This window comes from Pseudopodoces humilis, chromosome 6 (genome assembly GCF_049639895.1).
Source record: "Pseudopodoces humilis isolate 2021_Gansu_Grassland_sample_001 chromosome 6, ASM4963989v1, whole genome shotgun sequence".
Classification (NCBI taxonomy): Eukaryota; Metazoa; Chordata; class Aves; order Passeriformes; family Paridae; genus Pseudopodoces; species Pseudopodoces humilis.
This window is the reverse complement of record NC_142205.1, coordinates 4,047,072-4,062,087: the sequence shown is the minus strand read 5'-3', so window position 1 is coordinate 4,062,087 and position 15,016 is coordinate 4,047,072. Positions and strand designations below refer to the sequence as shown.

The 15,016-nt window shown below is 38.5% G+C and overlaps 1 protein-coding gene across 4 annotated transcripts in view; it reads right to left on the bottom strand.

Moving 5' to 3' along the window:
* Positions 1 to 15,016, bottom strand: part of CTNNA2 (catenin alpha 2) — a 460,539-nt gene that overhangs the window by 32,853 nt on the left and 412,670 nt on the right. For all 4 annotated transcript variants that reach the window (XM_014258992.2, XM_014258987.2, XM_088056519.1 and 1 more), the window contains 3 exons: positions 12,184 to 12,335; positions 4,252 to 4,365; positions 871 to 1,052 (listed from right to left, as the gene is read on the bottom strand). In XM_014258992.2, the coding sequence (XP_014114467.1) occupies positions 871 to 1,052; positions 4,252 to 4,365; positions 12,184 to 12,335 (448 nt within the window). The remainder of the gene's footprint in view (positions 1 to 870; positions 1,053 to 4,251; positions 4,366 to 12,183; positions 12,336 to 15,016) is intronic.

Sequence of the window (15,016 nt, the reverse complement as noted above, 5' to 3'; positions counted from 1 at the left end):
CGGTTCCACCCCCTGCCACTTTCCCAGGCTGCTGCAAGCCCCATCCAACTGGCCCTGAACACTTCCAGGGATGGGACAACACAAAGAGTTGAATAAATGGATGTCTGATTTTAATCCTGAAGAAAACCAGGATGATTTTTCATCCTGTTTTGTGTAATCACATTTTGATAAATACCATTTAAACTTTTGAACCCACTTTATAAATAAACACTGAACAAAATTTAATTTACTACGATGATCTGGAATTCAAAGACTCTTGTAAACCATTCTCCCTGGTGTGATTAACAATATGACCATAATTAAAGACAATAATTCTGTTTACATTGTATCATTAATGAATGACCTTTTGACGCTCTGCAATTAGAGAACAAGACATCAATAGAGAAAAGAAATGAAAGTAAAAAAAAAAAATAAAAGTCATTGCAGACTGACTCCCACGAAGCATTAGATCAATCCAGTTTCATTTCGTTTGGGATTTTTTTTGGAAGGAAGTTCAGTGGTCAGATGATATAAATAGTTTTGCCATTATTTTTGATTGACACAAATTGTGCTGAAATGTTGAAAGTTCAGAGAGGCACATGCATTTAGATGGGTACTAAACGAAATGTCACTGGAATGTCTGTAAGGTCACAGACTAACTTTGCTGCTGAAATACAAAATGATCTGCAAATAAAAGAGACTTGCAAATAGCACAAAAACTTCATGTGATTAATCCTATTTAGACAAATACCCAGGGCAGTGTCTATAATGAGCTTTCCTTGGCTTTGCATCCCCAAAACCACAGAAAATCATCTCAAAAGGGTACCAGTCAAGCAGAAAAGGAAGATGTGGCACATCTGAGCTCCTCAGCTGGGGTTATTTTGTCCTTACCTGGTGAAATCTGTCATTTCCATCATAATCATGCACATCTGCTTGGCCAGCACAATGATGTCATTGCCACTGTCATCCCACTTGGCCACCTCCGCATCCAGCTTGCTCTTCTCCTGGTGGAATATCTCCACCTGTTCAGCAATCTTTGCTTTCTCCTCCTGAGGCAGCTGAGCCATGATAGCCTGGAGAAAGAACAGGATTTGGACATGAAGAAAAAGAAGCTACAAACTGGATCTTTCCAGTGGTCCCAACAGCTTGAGTTTCTTTTTATGGGAGTTGAAGATGCTAAGCAAAATCTTGTAGGCATTTGATTTCTGTCAGGACAGGCAAAAGCACATTCACAGCATGTTTATGCCTCTTCTTGCACTTTCAAGATGATAAAATTTACATTTATGATGTTGTGATTATTCACCAGTTGACAAAGGAGGATTAAATCTCAGTTATGAGGAAGAATAAAACGAGTAACATTTATGGGAAAAGGCAGACAGAATTGCTGTGTCTTCCCTTGTCTCATCCTCTGTCAGAAACAGAGGATTTCAGATTAACAGAACACTAAAACAAGCAATGACACACAAGACAATACATTGGAAGTGAATTGTAACAAACATATCTTTTACTGATATTTAGTGTTGTAATTTTCTCTTGGAAGAGATGCAAAAAGGCACTGAACAGGTTGGTACTGATCTGCTTCAGCCTGAACAAAGCACAAAGTTCCTGCCCCCCTCCAAAAACCCCTCCAAAAAAACCCTAAAATATTATAATAATTACTTCTGAAGATAAAATGGACACTTTGAATAATGATTTCCAAGTTAAGCTACTATTTGGCTCTAGGGGTTCTGAAGACCACATTATGCATTTAATGGGGTGTGACACATTTAAGTGTCATTACATTTTTTTCTTGTTTATGTCACTTTCAATCAGCTGAAGTCTTTTTCTACATATTCTTAAAATGCTCTTGGCTTTTAAAAATTCATAATTGACCTTTTCCAAAACTGAAATTAAAACGGGTTATAAACAGTAGATCAGAGAATGAGAAATTTGCAAGTTAATCAAATTAAAATTCAAGACGAGTTTTAATTAGGCTGTATCAATATAACTCAGCAGTTTCAAATGTTAACGTAACAGTCTTTGCACAGAAAAATGCAGTGTAAGTCAATCTAATAAATAAATATATAAAATGCACACACAACAACAGAACTGAGGAATTAAGTTATAGAGAATGTGATAGGAGTAGTGAAATTTGGGAAGTTTATCTGTATGACTTGCCTGTGGTTTCTTCAAGTAGCATCTTTACCTGAACACTCTTTAAACTGCTAAACAGTGCTTTAATATTTCTGCTCCAGCTGCTGATGTGCTTTCAAAGCAGCCATATCCTATAGCAAATGCAGCCCATAATTTCCAGTTTTATTTCTACTGAAGACCAGCACAAGTCTTTCTACTGGAACACTAACAGCCTTATGGAGTAAGCATATTAAACAAATCCATTATATTGTGCAAATAAAAGTATTTTGCATCTTTTCCCCAGAAAAGGTTCAGGTAACATTCCATTCTGCTGAGCACTCTCCAGACTGAGGACTGGGCAGCTTCTGCTTAGCTTGTTTCCCTTTTAGGTTTTTGGGATTTGTTGCTTCCTGTGCCACATTGCAATCTGTATTATTCAGAAGCTGTCTTTATGATATATTATGCTTATACAGTGTATAGTTGATCAAAGCACAAGGTTTTAAATGCAGCAGTGATAATAACAACAATAAACGTAACAGAACTTAAGATTCCTAAATCCCCAGGTGAACTTGACTCTTAGTAAGAAAAATTACTGCAGTCTTTACTTGGGTTTCACATCAAGAAAGGATGACATGCTACCCAGTCCTAAATGTAATCAAAAAGATGAGAAAGGCTGCAAAATTGGACATAATAATCTATACTGTATCTTATTTCTGTTATACCTGAGATTTGCTTTAGTAGTCAATACTTAGAATATCTCAAACAGGACTTCATGCCCTTTAAAATATAAAAATCACAAAAGATAGTCAGCTACAGCTGTCTATCTGTCTGTCACCAGTGTCTCAGGGAGGAATCCTGGAATTTTTTGCCTTAGGGATGTCAGATAAAATTCCAGTTTTTCTGATACATGGTATGGTTTATTTACCATCTATAATTCATATTCAGGGAAATAATTTCAAGACAAAAAGAAATCTCTGCCTATTCCACTGGATCCATGCCCTGCACTTCTCCCACACCTCTGAGTAAGCTTCCTTCAGATTTTTGTTACTCTAGTGTTTCATTTCAGGATGTAAAACCTTTGTGCCAGGCCCCAGCCTACAGCAGCTGAAAACTCCTGTGTCCTGGTCCTCTGAGATTTTGCAGCATCTTTGCCCATTGATCTTTAGGTTCTCAGCTCTACAAATCCTCTTCCAGACTCCAAGGTAAGAAATCCCCATTCCAGTTACCAACTTTTGCTGGTGTTTGAGTGTGTGGGGAGGATGCTTTTTATTTAGTCCATAGCTTTACTTCTAGCACATCAGAACAAACCAGACTTGTGTGAAACAGCCATGAAAATCATTCAGATAATTCCCAGTTTCCCGCTGGTTCTCTCCTGGAAAATGTTTAAAGGCTTTTCTTTAAAAAAACCCTTACTTTCCAGTCCAATGTATTTTCATGATGCATAAAATTATATTCTGTTGTTTTTTTTTAATAATCTGAACTGAGAAGCCTATTCAGTAAAAGGTAAACATTGATCAGAGGGTGGCATAATCCTGAGTGTTAACAGGAATATTCCTGAGTGTTAACAGACTTCACTTCCCCAGCACCTGTGACCCCTGAAACACTCTTCAGCTTAATTTGGAATCCCCATGCACAAGCTGAGGTCACAAATCACAGTGACTGGAGTTTATCATGATGTAATTACCCTGGTAAAATTACATTGACTCAGTAGCAAATGTCTTCAATTACAATTAAATTACAGGGACTACTCAGTAGCTTAAACAGATCTTCTTGACAGGTTTGCACACTGGGAAACATGACTAATGTAAGATTTCTCTGGATACAGCACATGGTGCCCTGATGGGGTTTTTTTATTTTTTTTTTTTTAATTTGCTGACTACTCCCACGGTTTCAGCACATTCCAAACCTGCAAAGCCTCTTCTTCCAGCACTAGCTGGAGCAAGCAGCTGATACTAGGCACCACAAAAGCCTCAAGATCATTCAATAAATGTTACTTAAATAGGTTTGACACGAAAAAACCTTCAACATCTCTGTCAGCCAGGTCCCATCCTTTCTTAAACAGCTCTGAGGACTGGAAATCACTGCCTTTGCTTTCTGAGGCAGAGTTTTTATTGGTCCCTACTGGAGCTCACTGGGGGCATGTGGGGCATTTGTACTCACCCTTGCACTCTGGCCAGCAATGAGCTGGTCATCCTCAGTCTGGACACTCGTTCGGCTGCGCACATCATAATCCTCCTGCTCAAAGTCTGAGTCATCCTCGAGCTCCTCAGGGGTCTGCAGAGAGAGAGACACAGGAGAGAAAGCCACAAAAAAGAGATGATAAGCTTAAAAAGGACACAGACCAAGTCCTATGCACAGTGAGCTCTTATTTCATTGACTACCTGCCCAGGAAATGCTGTTCCATTCTCCTCTGAAATGAACTTGTCTGCCCCAGCAGTCAGGAACTGAAATTGAATTGTCTTAAAAATTAAATTGTTTCAAGCCTAGTTTTCTTTACAAATGGCATTTGTCATTACCTTGCCACAACTTTTCTTGCTGCAATTTCTCTTAACTCTGTTAACAAGATGAATGCAGTTCCAGGAACAAATATCCTTTGGAAGCACTAACAACTGGAATGTAGTATTTCAAAATAATGTTATTTCACATATAAATGGACACTAACACTATTATGTTACTGGAAGCTTCATGTAATTTTCAAAAGAGAAAGTAAATACCTGGGAAAAAGCAACTAACATCCTGGAAAAAAAAATTATCAAAGCAAATAACATATTTCCCATTGAAAGAAATTGTAAATTATGTCAACTGGTTTTGAACAAAAACATGAAATTTATGATCTGTGTAATCTTGTTAGTTCACATAGTCCTTTTCACACACAGAGCTTTGGAATTTGACTCATCCCCCTGCTGAGATCAGGATGCCTCCACTACTGGTACTAAAGTGATGGGGGGATTCAATCTTGGAAGATTGATTAAATCAAGCTACATATTTTCAGGCTTCAGATTGTTTAAAATGTTGGAAGGAGGGATAAAAAAAAAAAAAAAGCAAAACTTAATTGATGGATCTGTTCATTTGAGTTTTTTTACCTTATAGCAAAAAATTTGGACAAAAACAAAATGTCCTTACTTATATACAAAGAGACAGTCTTACTAAAATCACAATTTAGTACCATATTTAATAAAGATGGTGCAAAAAAATGGAATCTTTAAAATCCATTTTATGGTTGAATAGCATCATGGCCATGAGTGAGTTCTGTGGGTACCATACATGACAAAGGTAAGAGGAAAAGAAAACCACAGTAACTGCAGAGAAATCCTCACCTCACTGGACACCCATCACCCCCAGTGACAGCCCAGAAGGCCAAAGCACTACAGAAGAAATCATCCAGGCTGGCATTTGGTGCTTGGAGGCAACGTCAAGTTTTCTAGCAGAGGTGCTAATCACTGCCAGTTGTCATTACAGCTCTGTCTGGAGGATGCTCAGTCACCAGGAACGGCTCCAAACCCTCTAACGTAACGCAGAGGAGTCTTCTGGTGATATTTCTGTTCCAGCCTGGCTTCCAACACCAAGTGCACATCACTGTTTGTAGCTGCACAGTGAAGTGCACAGGATGGGGAGAGTAAAACACAGCCATCTTCGTCCGACTTGAAGAGTATGAATTAAATACGTGTTTTGATGCTGAGCGCTGGAGGAAGAAATAACCAAGTGTGACAGTGTGGTAATGAACCTTGGTCTGCACCTCTGAAGGGAGGCATGCACAAAGAGAGTGTGTAACAGGACAGGCAGGAGAAGAAGTTTAGATGAAAAATGAATTTACCTTCTCTCTACTGTCACTGGTAAAAGAGAAGGATTGGTACCCATCATTATAATGACCAATGGTCTTGTTTTCCAATCACCTTTAATCTCTGTTTCCTCTGCTCAGCTGCCTGAGGGCAGGATGAGACCTTAAAATCTGTCATAAACAAGCAAGCTACAAAGAGAATCCTGCAACTCCCTGAGCAAAGAGTATTTTCTATCACAAGGCTCAGATTTTCATCTGCCTGGGCTTTGCTGTTCAGAACAAGAACAGGGTGGAGAGCTTCAATAAACCATCCTCCAAGTCCACTCAATGAGCCAGTTTCACTGGTCATTGTAAAGCCAGCACCCTTTCACAACCCAAATATACTCTTAGTTTCTTCTGTCTCCACTTTTAGAAATAAGATTATAAAACATAATATACAGTCCTTTCCTAGTCTTTCATAGTCAGACTTGAAGGAAAGATGTAACATTCAAAATAATGCATCTCAGCATGGTGACCAATAAGGACATGAGGCTGCCTCTTAAAAAGAAAAAAATATTCTGAAAATTCTATGCAAGGACTTATTCTTGAAGAAATAGCCAGAAAAAAAATGTATTGCTGTTACTGTCTGACATTCATAATCTTAAAATCTGTGGTCTTTAAAAGACTGAAATTTAATGGGTATAAATGTTGAACTTGGAGACAATGTAGTGCAAACCAAAAGGGCAAGCAATGCAACTGTTAGCAATTTACTACAATCACAAGACATCTTCCTGTTTCCCCTCTGTACAAGTGAGATCTAATTCAAAGTGATCTTTCAGATTCACTCTTTTCATGGTGTCAAGTGTGGTGAATTTTCTCCCCCTCATTTTCTTCCCCAAACAGCTGCATTTTGCTTTAGGGTGAAGAAATGGGGTTAATTTTTGTCTGTATGCTGCAGTTTCAAACATTTTCATGCTTTCACTCTTGCACCATTGCCATGTCTTAGCTGGTCCCCTGAGATGCAGCCTGTACAAAATAGGGTTTCCCTTTTGTTTAGACACAAAAGTACAAAAAAGAAAATTATATTGAATCTGACTTAAAGGACTACTCTTAGCAAGGCCTTCTACACATACAGAACAATTCTGATTTTTGTGTAAAACTAACAGGACCTTGATATTTAAAACCTTGTTTCCAAGACAACAGAGTCTGAGACTTCATTTCCCTGAGCTGGAAGACAGAAAGACAGACTCTGTCTTGCAGACACCTGGATTTATGGATTTCACAAATGTAGTAATCACAGGTCTGAGGTTGGAGACAGCTTCCAAACAGAGCTGACAGCCACCAGTGGCAAAAGAAGCTAGAGTAACATTCAAAACTAATGGACTTTGTGCACTGATTGATTTCAGCAGAAAAATGAACCATTTTCATAATTTTTAATAGTTTTTTAGCACAAGCCATAAGACTTCCCAAGAAGTCCCTTTTTTCAAATGCAGTATCTCTACTACACACAACATTCATCTAACTCAGAGGAAGTCTTCCAGGGAAGAAGAATCTTTCACAATCCCAGATAAATCATACAATAAATATATGCTTTCTCTTTAAAGATGCATGTTTTATTTCTAATATGAATGTGGTGACTTTCAACTTCCAGGCATTGGAATATATATATATATATATATATTTAGTATCTCTCTGTCTGTTTGATGGAAGAGCTTGGTGTGAACAAAATATCTTCCATCCCGGTAATTTTTTTATCTTTTGTGACTGCAGTATGAAAATGTGAATTATACAAGTAGAAGTCATAAAATGGCATATATATGCAGATTTATAAATGCTATTTGTTTTGTATTTCAGCAACTCAAATGTACTTGATGAAGATAGAAACCCCACTTTGCTATGCACTTAAAAATTGTAAGATGCAATTACAAGAATTTCAGCACTGGGAACACCAAGTCAAGCTAACCTTGTAATGAGAGCAAAGACTGAAGAGATGAAAAGATGCTCCCCTATTTTTTACAATGAAAATTCCCTCTAATTCTAAAAGACAAGGAGGAAAAAACCCAGATTTTACAAAATGCTTTTCAATCCAACTCCACGCTGTTCTGTACATTTGTTTTGGTGCCACTGCAGCCTGAGTGACTTAGCTGCAAGCAGCACCTGAGTGCCTCAATCAGAGAACCTCACTCACTGCAGGTCTTCAGTTGTTTGGTGATTTACAGTAACATTTGGCACTTCAATCTGAGGAGCAGCAGGCACTCAATGGGAACACTGGACCCCACAACACCCTCTGGAGATAGGATGTTTCAAAAGATAATGGGATTCTGCACCAAATCTGGTTTTACAGAGGACCTGAAATGCTGCAGCACTTTGGGTTTCACCACAGTGGCTGCCCCAGAGGTGATGGTGGCTAAACCTGACAGAGTGTGGCAGAGGAGAAGAAGAAAAGAGCATTAATACACCCAAACAGCTGGGCTGAGGATCCCACAGTCATTTTTGCTGAGGTCTTCTCTCAAGCACTGAAAATCCCTTAATAAGAGAATAAAATATCCCAAATTGGAAGGAGTTCACAAAGACCATCAAAGTCCAGCTCCTGGCCTTCCACAGGACATCCCCAAGAATCACAACTTGTTCCTGAGAGCATTATCCAAATGCTTCCTGAACATTGTCAGGCTTGGTTTGAGAGACTGAAATGGTTCATGGTTAAACACTCTTAAAAAAGGACTTTGCCATTATGGCAAAACTGTTTAGAGAAGCTGTGACCACCAGAGGCCTGTTCAGTGTGCCTCCTGAGGAGAACTGGTGTGTGACTAAAGCCACCTGATGGGAACCTGAGCAGAGGTAAAGGTGGTGTCACAGTCCAGAGCTAAAGAGAGGAGTAAGGAGAGCTAACCAAGGCTGGGGAGAAGAATCAGCTCTGGCTTGGTTTGATGGGGGGGAGGAGAGAGTTTGGGTGTGTGACAGAGGGAGTGAACACCCACCCAGCCTTACACAAACTGGCTCAGTTGTGAAACCCACCCACATCCATGGGGCATTCAGAGGAGGGGTCATAAACCATCATAAAACCATCAAAGACCCCCAGAACACCCCCAGGCTCATTGCTGAGGCCTTGCAGCAGAGAACTGCACGTGATGCAAAGCCATGCCACAGATCAGAGCCTGCTCCAACAGAGAGCTTCAAACCTGTCCCCCCCAGGGGAGGCAGCAGGCATTCCCAGCAGGCCCAAACAAACATTAACCCATGGAGCTGTGTGCTCTGGGACCCTCACCATGGAAAACAGAAGAAGAGGATCAATGAGATGCTGTCAGGATCCACAGAGTGGTGATATTTTCTGCTTAATCTGTCACTCTCTCTCTCCCACCCTGCTCCTCTTTTTCTTTCTCTCTCCCTCACACTACTGTTAAATAAAATCTATACTTATCAATTTCAGCATATGGTCTTGTTTGCACCTTAAGTCAGGCAGAGGCATCTCTCTAACAATTTCAATAACCAGATCTTAATACCTGGTGCTGTGACCACTTCCCTGGGGACCCTGTTCCAGTGCACAACCAGCCTCTGGGTGAAGAACCTTTTCCTGATATCTGACCTCAACCTCCCCTGACAAAGCTCCAGCCGTTCCCTCGGGTCCTAAGAGTCCTCCTGACTGCAGAGAGGGTTTCTGGCCAATAACTCAGGAAATTTCATAAGCAGCTATGAAAACACAAAGTGCAATTCCATCCCTACACAGTAATAGGAAAGGTGCTGGAATGAAGTTATTATTTTCTATTTTATTTCTAGGTTTTATAATTATACTCTTAAATTAATTTATACTACTTCTTAATTTGTGGAAGAGATCTTTTTCTTCTGTATAGATAAAAATAATAGTCCTCAATGAAAAAATGAGTCTCCTTTCTCCTCCAAAGGGACAAAAAATTTCTCCCCTTTTGCAGGAAAACGAAGAACTGAGACTACCACCCTTTCCTTCAGCTTACTAAAAGTAATAATAACCACCAAAATTAATTTAAAAACTGGCTTTATTTACTCTCTGGAATGAGGGGACTCATCTCAGATAAATTCAATCTTTCACAGCTTGCACACAAACAATCACTGCCTGAAAATAATTGTGTCAGATGCTCTAAAAAGTTCGCAAGATTGGATTTTTTTCCTTTTTTGTAATTCTGAAAAAGTTTTACTACCTGAATTAAAGGGTGCACAGTATTTGACACATTATTAGATGAAAATTTTCTAAAGGCTTTTATAGCCTCACCCTTTAATTATACATCCCATTTTAGTGTGAGATGATCAGATGGAAATGTTAAAGAATATCTCCAAGTGAAACTAATTTTGTTTTCTACAGCAAATATGGTTCTGATTCAGCAAACTCTGGTCTGTATAAGCTTATATATGTGGATTTTTCCAGTTAACTTACATGGATAATGAGTCTATTTATGTGCTTTAGTTCTCTTCCTGGGTATGGAGTATTACATTGAGCTCCATAAATAAGTTAATTGTCTGAATGCAAAAATAAATCTTCCTAATCTGAGCAAACAGAATTCATTAACTCATATCATACAACAGGTGGAAAGTAGTAGTGATATAATGGCAAAAGTAACTTGGGATTTTCCTAAGGAGACTGAGAAGCCTGAATGCTGATCAGCTCTCCAGGTACACAGAACAATCAGGCAGCAACAAAGAAAGTGGTCAGGCCTTCAAAATTCAAAATTTAAAATTAGAAACATCTCACCAGGATGGACATCTCATGGCAAACTCTTGGGGCGAAGTCTGATGTATGGGGGGTGCTGGTGGCTGGAACTCTGTGTAGGGGATGGGAAAACTGGGTTTGTAAGAGATCCCACCTGATGATTGAGTCTATGACACAATCACAATTTGAAGTGACTAGAAAAGATTAAAATGTGCTAAGCAGTTGTTCTTGTCCTAAGAAAAATTTGGAAACTGTTGTTACAGACTGAGGAACTTGGAAAATCAAAGGGAAAACAGAGATTCTTTACTATACAGATCTTTCACTTCCCAGAATCACAGAATGCTGGAATGGTTTGGTTTGGAAGGGACCTTAAAGCTCAACCAGACCCACCCCTGCCATGGCAGGGACACCTTCCACTATCCCAGGCTGCTCCAAGCCCCATCCAGCCTGGCCTTGGACACTTGCAGGGATCCAGGGGCAGCCACAGCTTCTCAGGGCACCCTGTGCCAGGGCCTGCCCACCCTCACAGGGAAGCAATTCAAGTAAAGATTTCCCTGACCTTCCACAAGAGCTGCCAATCCTCCAGTGCTGCACACCCAGAGATCAGGATGGGTTTGCCCCCATCACAAGCCATGACTATAATTCAGGCCACCTGTGATGAGCACTGGGTATGAGAATGGGATTTATGTTTGGCAGTTGTAAAATTAAGCCTGTCAGAAGCTTTTTGTGTAAATGTTAATACATAGTGACAGATGAGTAAAATGAAGCTATTTTGGAGTGTTCCAACTGCCTGAAGTCTCACATTAGTGCCATAATACACTCATAACCACAAGGGCATATTACCTGTTTGCTCAGAGGGATGATGCTGATGTTGATATTTCAGCCCTTGCCACAAAAGTTTCCTCTGTGATTTTCTGCATAGCTTACTTGTACATGGCTTTCATTAAGGCAGATCCAAGGTAATTTGGGTTTCAAATAACTGTTCCAGTTGCTGAAGAGATGTCCAAACCACATTTGGTTTGCTGCTTTTCTCTTTTAAATCATTGCTGACTAAACTGAAAAGCATCACACACCTACTATCACAATAATGATGTTCTGTGGTGTCTTTTTTGTTTGCTTATTTTATTGAAAGATGCCTAAGCAAATTGAATCAACTGGCTAGTCAACACTGAAATGACAAGTTTTTTATCTTGGTAAACATTCAAAACCATCCCTGCAGAGGCTCACTGGAGCAGAAGGTAATTTATTCATTTAGATTTTAACCAGACCTACCTTGCATTCCAGGCAGCACACATACACTAGAAAAAAAAAAAGCCAAATAAACAAAACAACAAAAAAATCTACACAAACTTTGAAGACCTTGGCAAATTAATGCTATTACTATGGAAACAGTAATGAACTTTGCATCTATTGGCAGTTGTGATCAAATTTTCTCCTAGCTGATAAACATACTAATTGTGATTCATCAACTAAACTACCACATCTCTTTATTTACTAATCCTTTTGCTGTTGCATATACTTGTTTCATGCCTGTTTCAATGTCAAGCTTTTCTGGCTTATTACAACACAAGGCTGATTCCAAGGAGGTTTTGTATTCCTCTTATCCATGATACCTCCCTGTAAATCCCAGCTTTCAGTCCCCAGGTGCTTTACATACCCTGATCATCAGGACAGCTTTCCTGATGTCCCGAACTCCGTCGTAGACCAGGCGGGAGGCGTCGATGAACTCGTTCTCCTCGAAGGGCTGGGGCACGTTGGCACTCAGGGCTTCAATGGCCACCTCCACTTGCTCAGCAAAACGTGGCATCACTGTGTGAAACACAAAGAGAGGCAGCAGGATTAGACACCTTCTCTCCTGAACACTTTTCTGCTGCTCTGGGGCATGGATAATTTCCAGGAGACACGGCACACGCTGCCCTGGAAATTCCCAGGTGCAGGGAGGCTCATGGGTGGGTTTGTACCCACCCTGCACAGGTATGACACTTCATCTGACAGCATGGAAATAACCAACTCTGTATTCTCTCCTCCAATTGTGCAACAAAGAACAGGAAATTTCCTTCAAAAACTGTGATTTACTAACTTTTCAAAGGCCGCAAGATACGTGAGCAGTCAGCAAAGTTCATTTAAGAGCTTTACAACCTGTAATGAGCACAGAAAAGATTTGTATCAAGTGATCAAAGCAAACTGTAACCATTATGCCACTAATTTACACAAACTATACTCTAACTCATACTAAATAATAATAATAATTTTGAAAGGGACAAAATGCAAAATTAAGGATATACTTTTGTGAAGACACCTAAATGAATCTTCTGTTTCTTCACTATCACCATGTATATAACACAAAACATAGCCATAGATATAGGCTAAAAATATTATAAACTGTGCTATGAACTTATTTAGTATACAACTTAAAGCAATTATTTACTTTTGTAAATGGTTTCAGGGCGTTGCTTGAAGTAGCAAGAGACTTTTCTTCAAATTTTGTAGAGGATTCCTTTGAAGGTATATTTACTTTCTGCACATCGTGTTTGCAGGAAAATAACTCGTCCCTAGATCAGTCCTCTAACAGCTCAAACCCAAATCCTACAAACATGAACATCAGGTCCCACTGATTATCCTGCACCTACATTCCTGTGCCTGTTTACTCTTCATCATTTAAACATTAATTTTGGAGGACTGTGCTCACAGAGGACAAATATAATCCATGTTTGATTAGAAACTTGGATAAAAAAATGCAGTTGGATTGATTCTTAAGAATTTAAGGAACTTGGGTCAAGTTTAAGATTTATAGATAGCCATCTTTTAATCATATTCATATCACTCTTATTCTAGCGTTTAGGTATCTAGCTCATGGATCTCTGACTTTACAATTTTGGCAATATAATACGAAGAACAGAAAATTATGATTCCCACAACAGTTACTGCCCTTTTTTTTTGTTTTTAAAATCTTACCTTTCTTGCCCATCTTTTCCCTAAACCCTATTTTTAATACACTTATTGGTAACCTGAACCCAACTGATGAATACAAAGGGGAATTTCCAGTTATTTTCCTCAAGAAAAGTGACATTCTGTCCCAGGAACTTCTGCTGTGGTAGGAAGCCACATTTTCTTCTTGACTTAATGTTCTTAAACTTATTTTCTAGTATCTGACTTAAAGTAAAACCACAAAAAAACCTCATGATTTAATAACACTTTACATTTTGAAGTGTCAGCAACCATGAGCTCAAACTTTCTGTTTCCGGCAGTTAAATATTAAGCATTGGATGCAAATGACGAAACCTTTAAAGGGATATAGTGATTCAAATCTTGTTTATACATCACTATATATATATATTCATATATATATATATATAGATATACACACATGTAAAGACAGATGAAAGAACAGATTTGTATTTTCCATGCAGATAATGTTCAGTAAGTTCCTGGGATACGCTGGAGAAACAGGAAAAAGTGACAGCAACAATAGACTTTAAAAAAGTAAACATTAACAAAACACTGCCAAGCAGAGGGGAAACATTTTAATTAGAAAAGGAGTTTGAGAGAGATGGAAGTTTTGGAAAGAGTATTTAATAAATGCATATATCAAATTACCTTAATTAATAGAACACTTGAAAGTGTAGTAGGAGACAAATATGATTGCATAGGGAAGTATCTAGCCTGAATATCAAAAAGCAGTCATTAAAAATACAGTGTAAACAAGTAAATCTAAAGAATAAAAGAGAAATTATTTTGGATTTTTTTGGATAAAATAGGTAAAACTAGAGATGCAATAATGACAACAATAAAAAAAGTGGTAAAGAACAGTAATATTTGGGTTTAAATTAAATTTAACCTTAAATTTCTGTTTAAAATTTCCTAATTAGCCAAGATGGTCAGGTATTGGGTATAATTAACAGCAGGTGTGACAGGAATGAATTAGGAATGGGCAGTTTGAAGAACATCTACAATAAACATAAGGAAATTTATCTTTTACATATGTGTTCAAGTTAACAGAGTATAGTAAAATTTAGCCTGTAGCTCTTAAGAAAAAAATCAAAGCAAATTCTGAACCATTTTTGAGAACTGAAGAAAAACAGTAATGGTGAAAATTCCAGGGATTTGGGAATAAAAAAAAAAAAAAAAGAAAAAAGAAAGCACTTGTCTATTTTAGATAAAGGCATATAATCCTTCTATGAAGGCTCATTATAGGTAGGGAAGAAAGGAAGGAGGATTTACACTATATTCAGCATAATTTCAGTACCTAGAAATAAAATGAAACATGACATGGAGCAATTAATGTTTAATTATCTGTAAATAATCAGCAGATGCCGGACAGGCAACAGATTTGTGGAAATAAGTTGCACCAAGCTTTTACAATATTTCCCTTGGCAGGGCAGGGACAGTGGGGGAAGCAGATACATCACAGCTGGACTTTGTCATGTGACACTCTTAGAACAAGAGAAATTTCAATTAAATGGTTGTAAGGTGGATGTTACATTTTATTC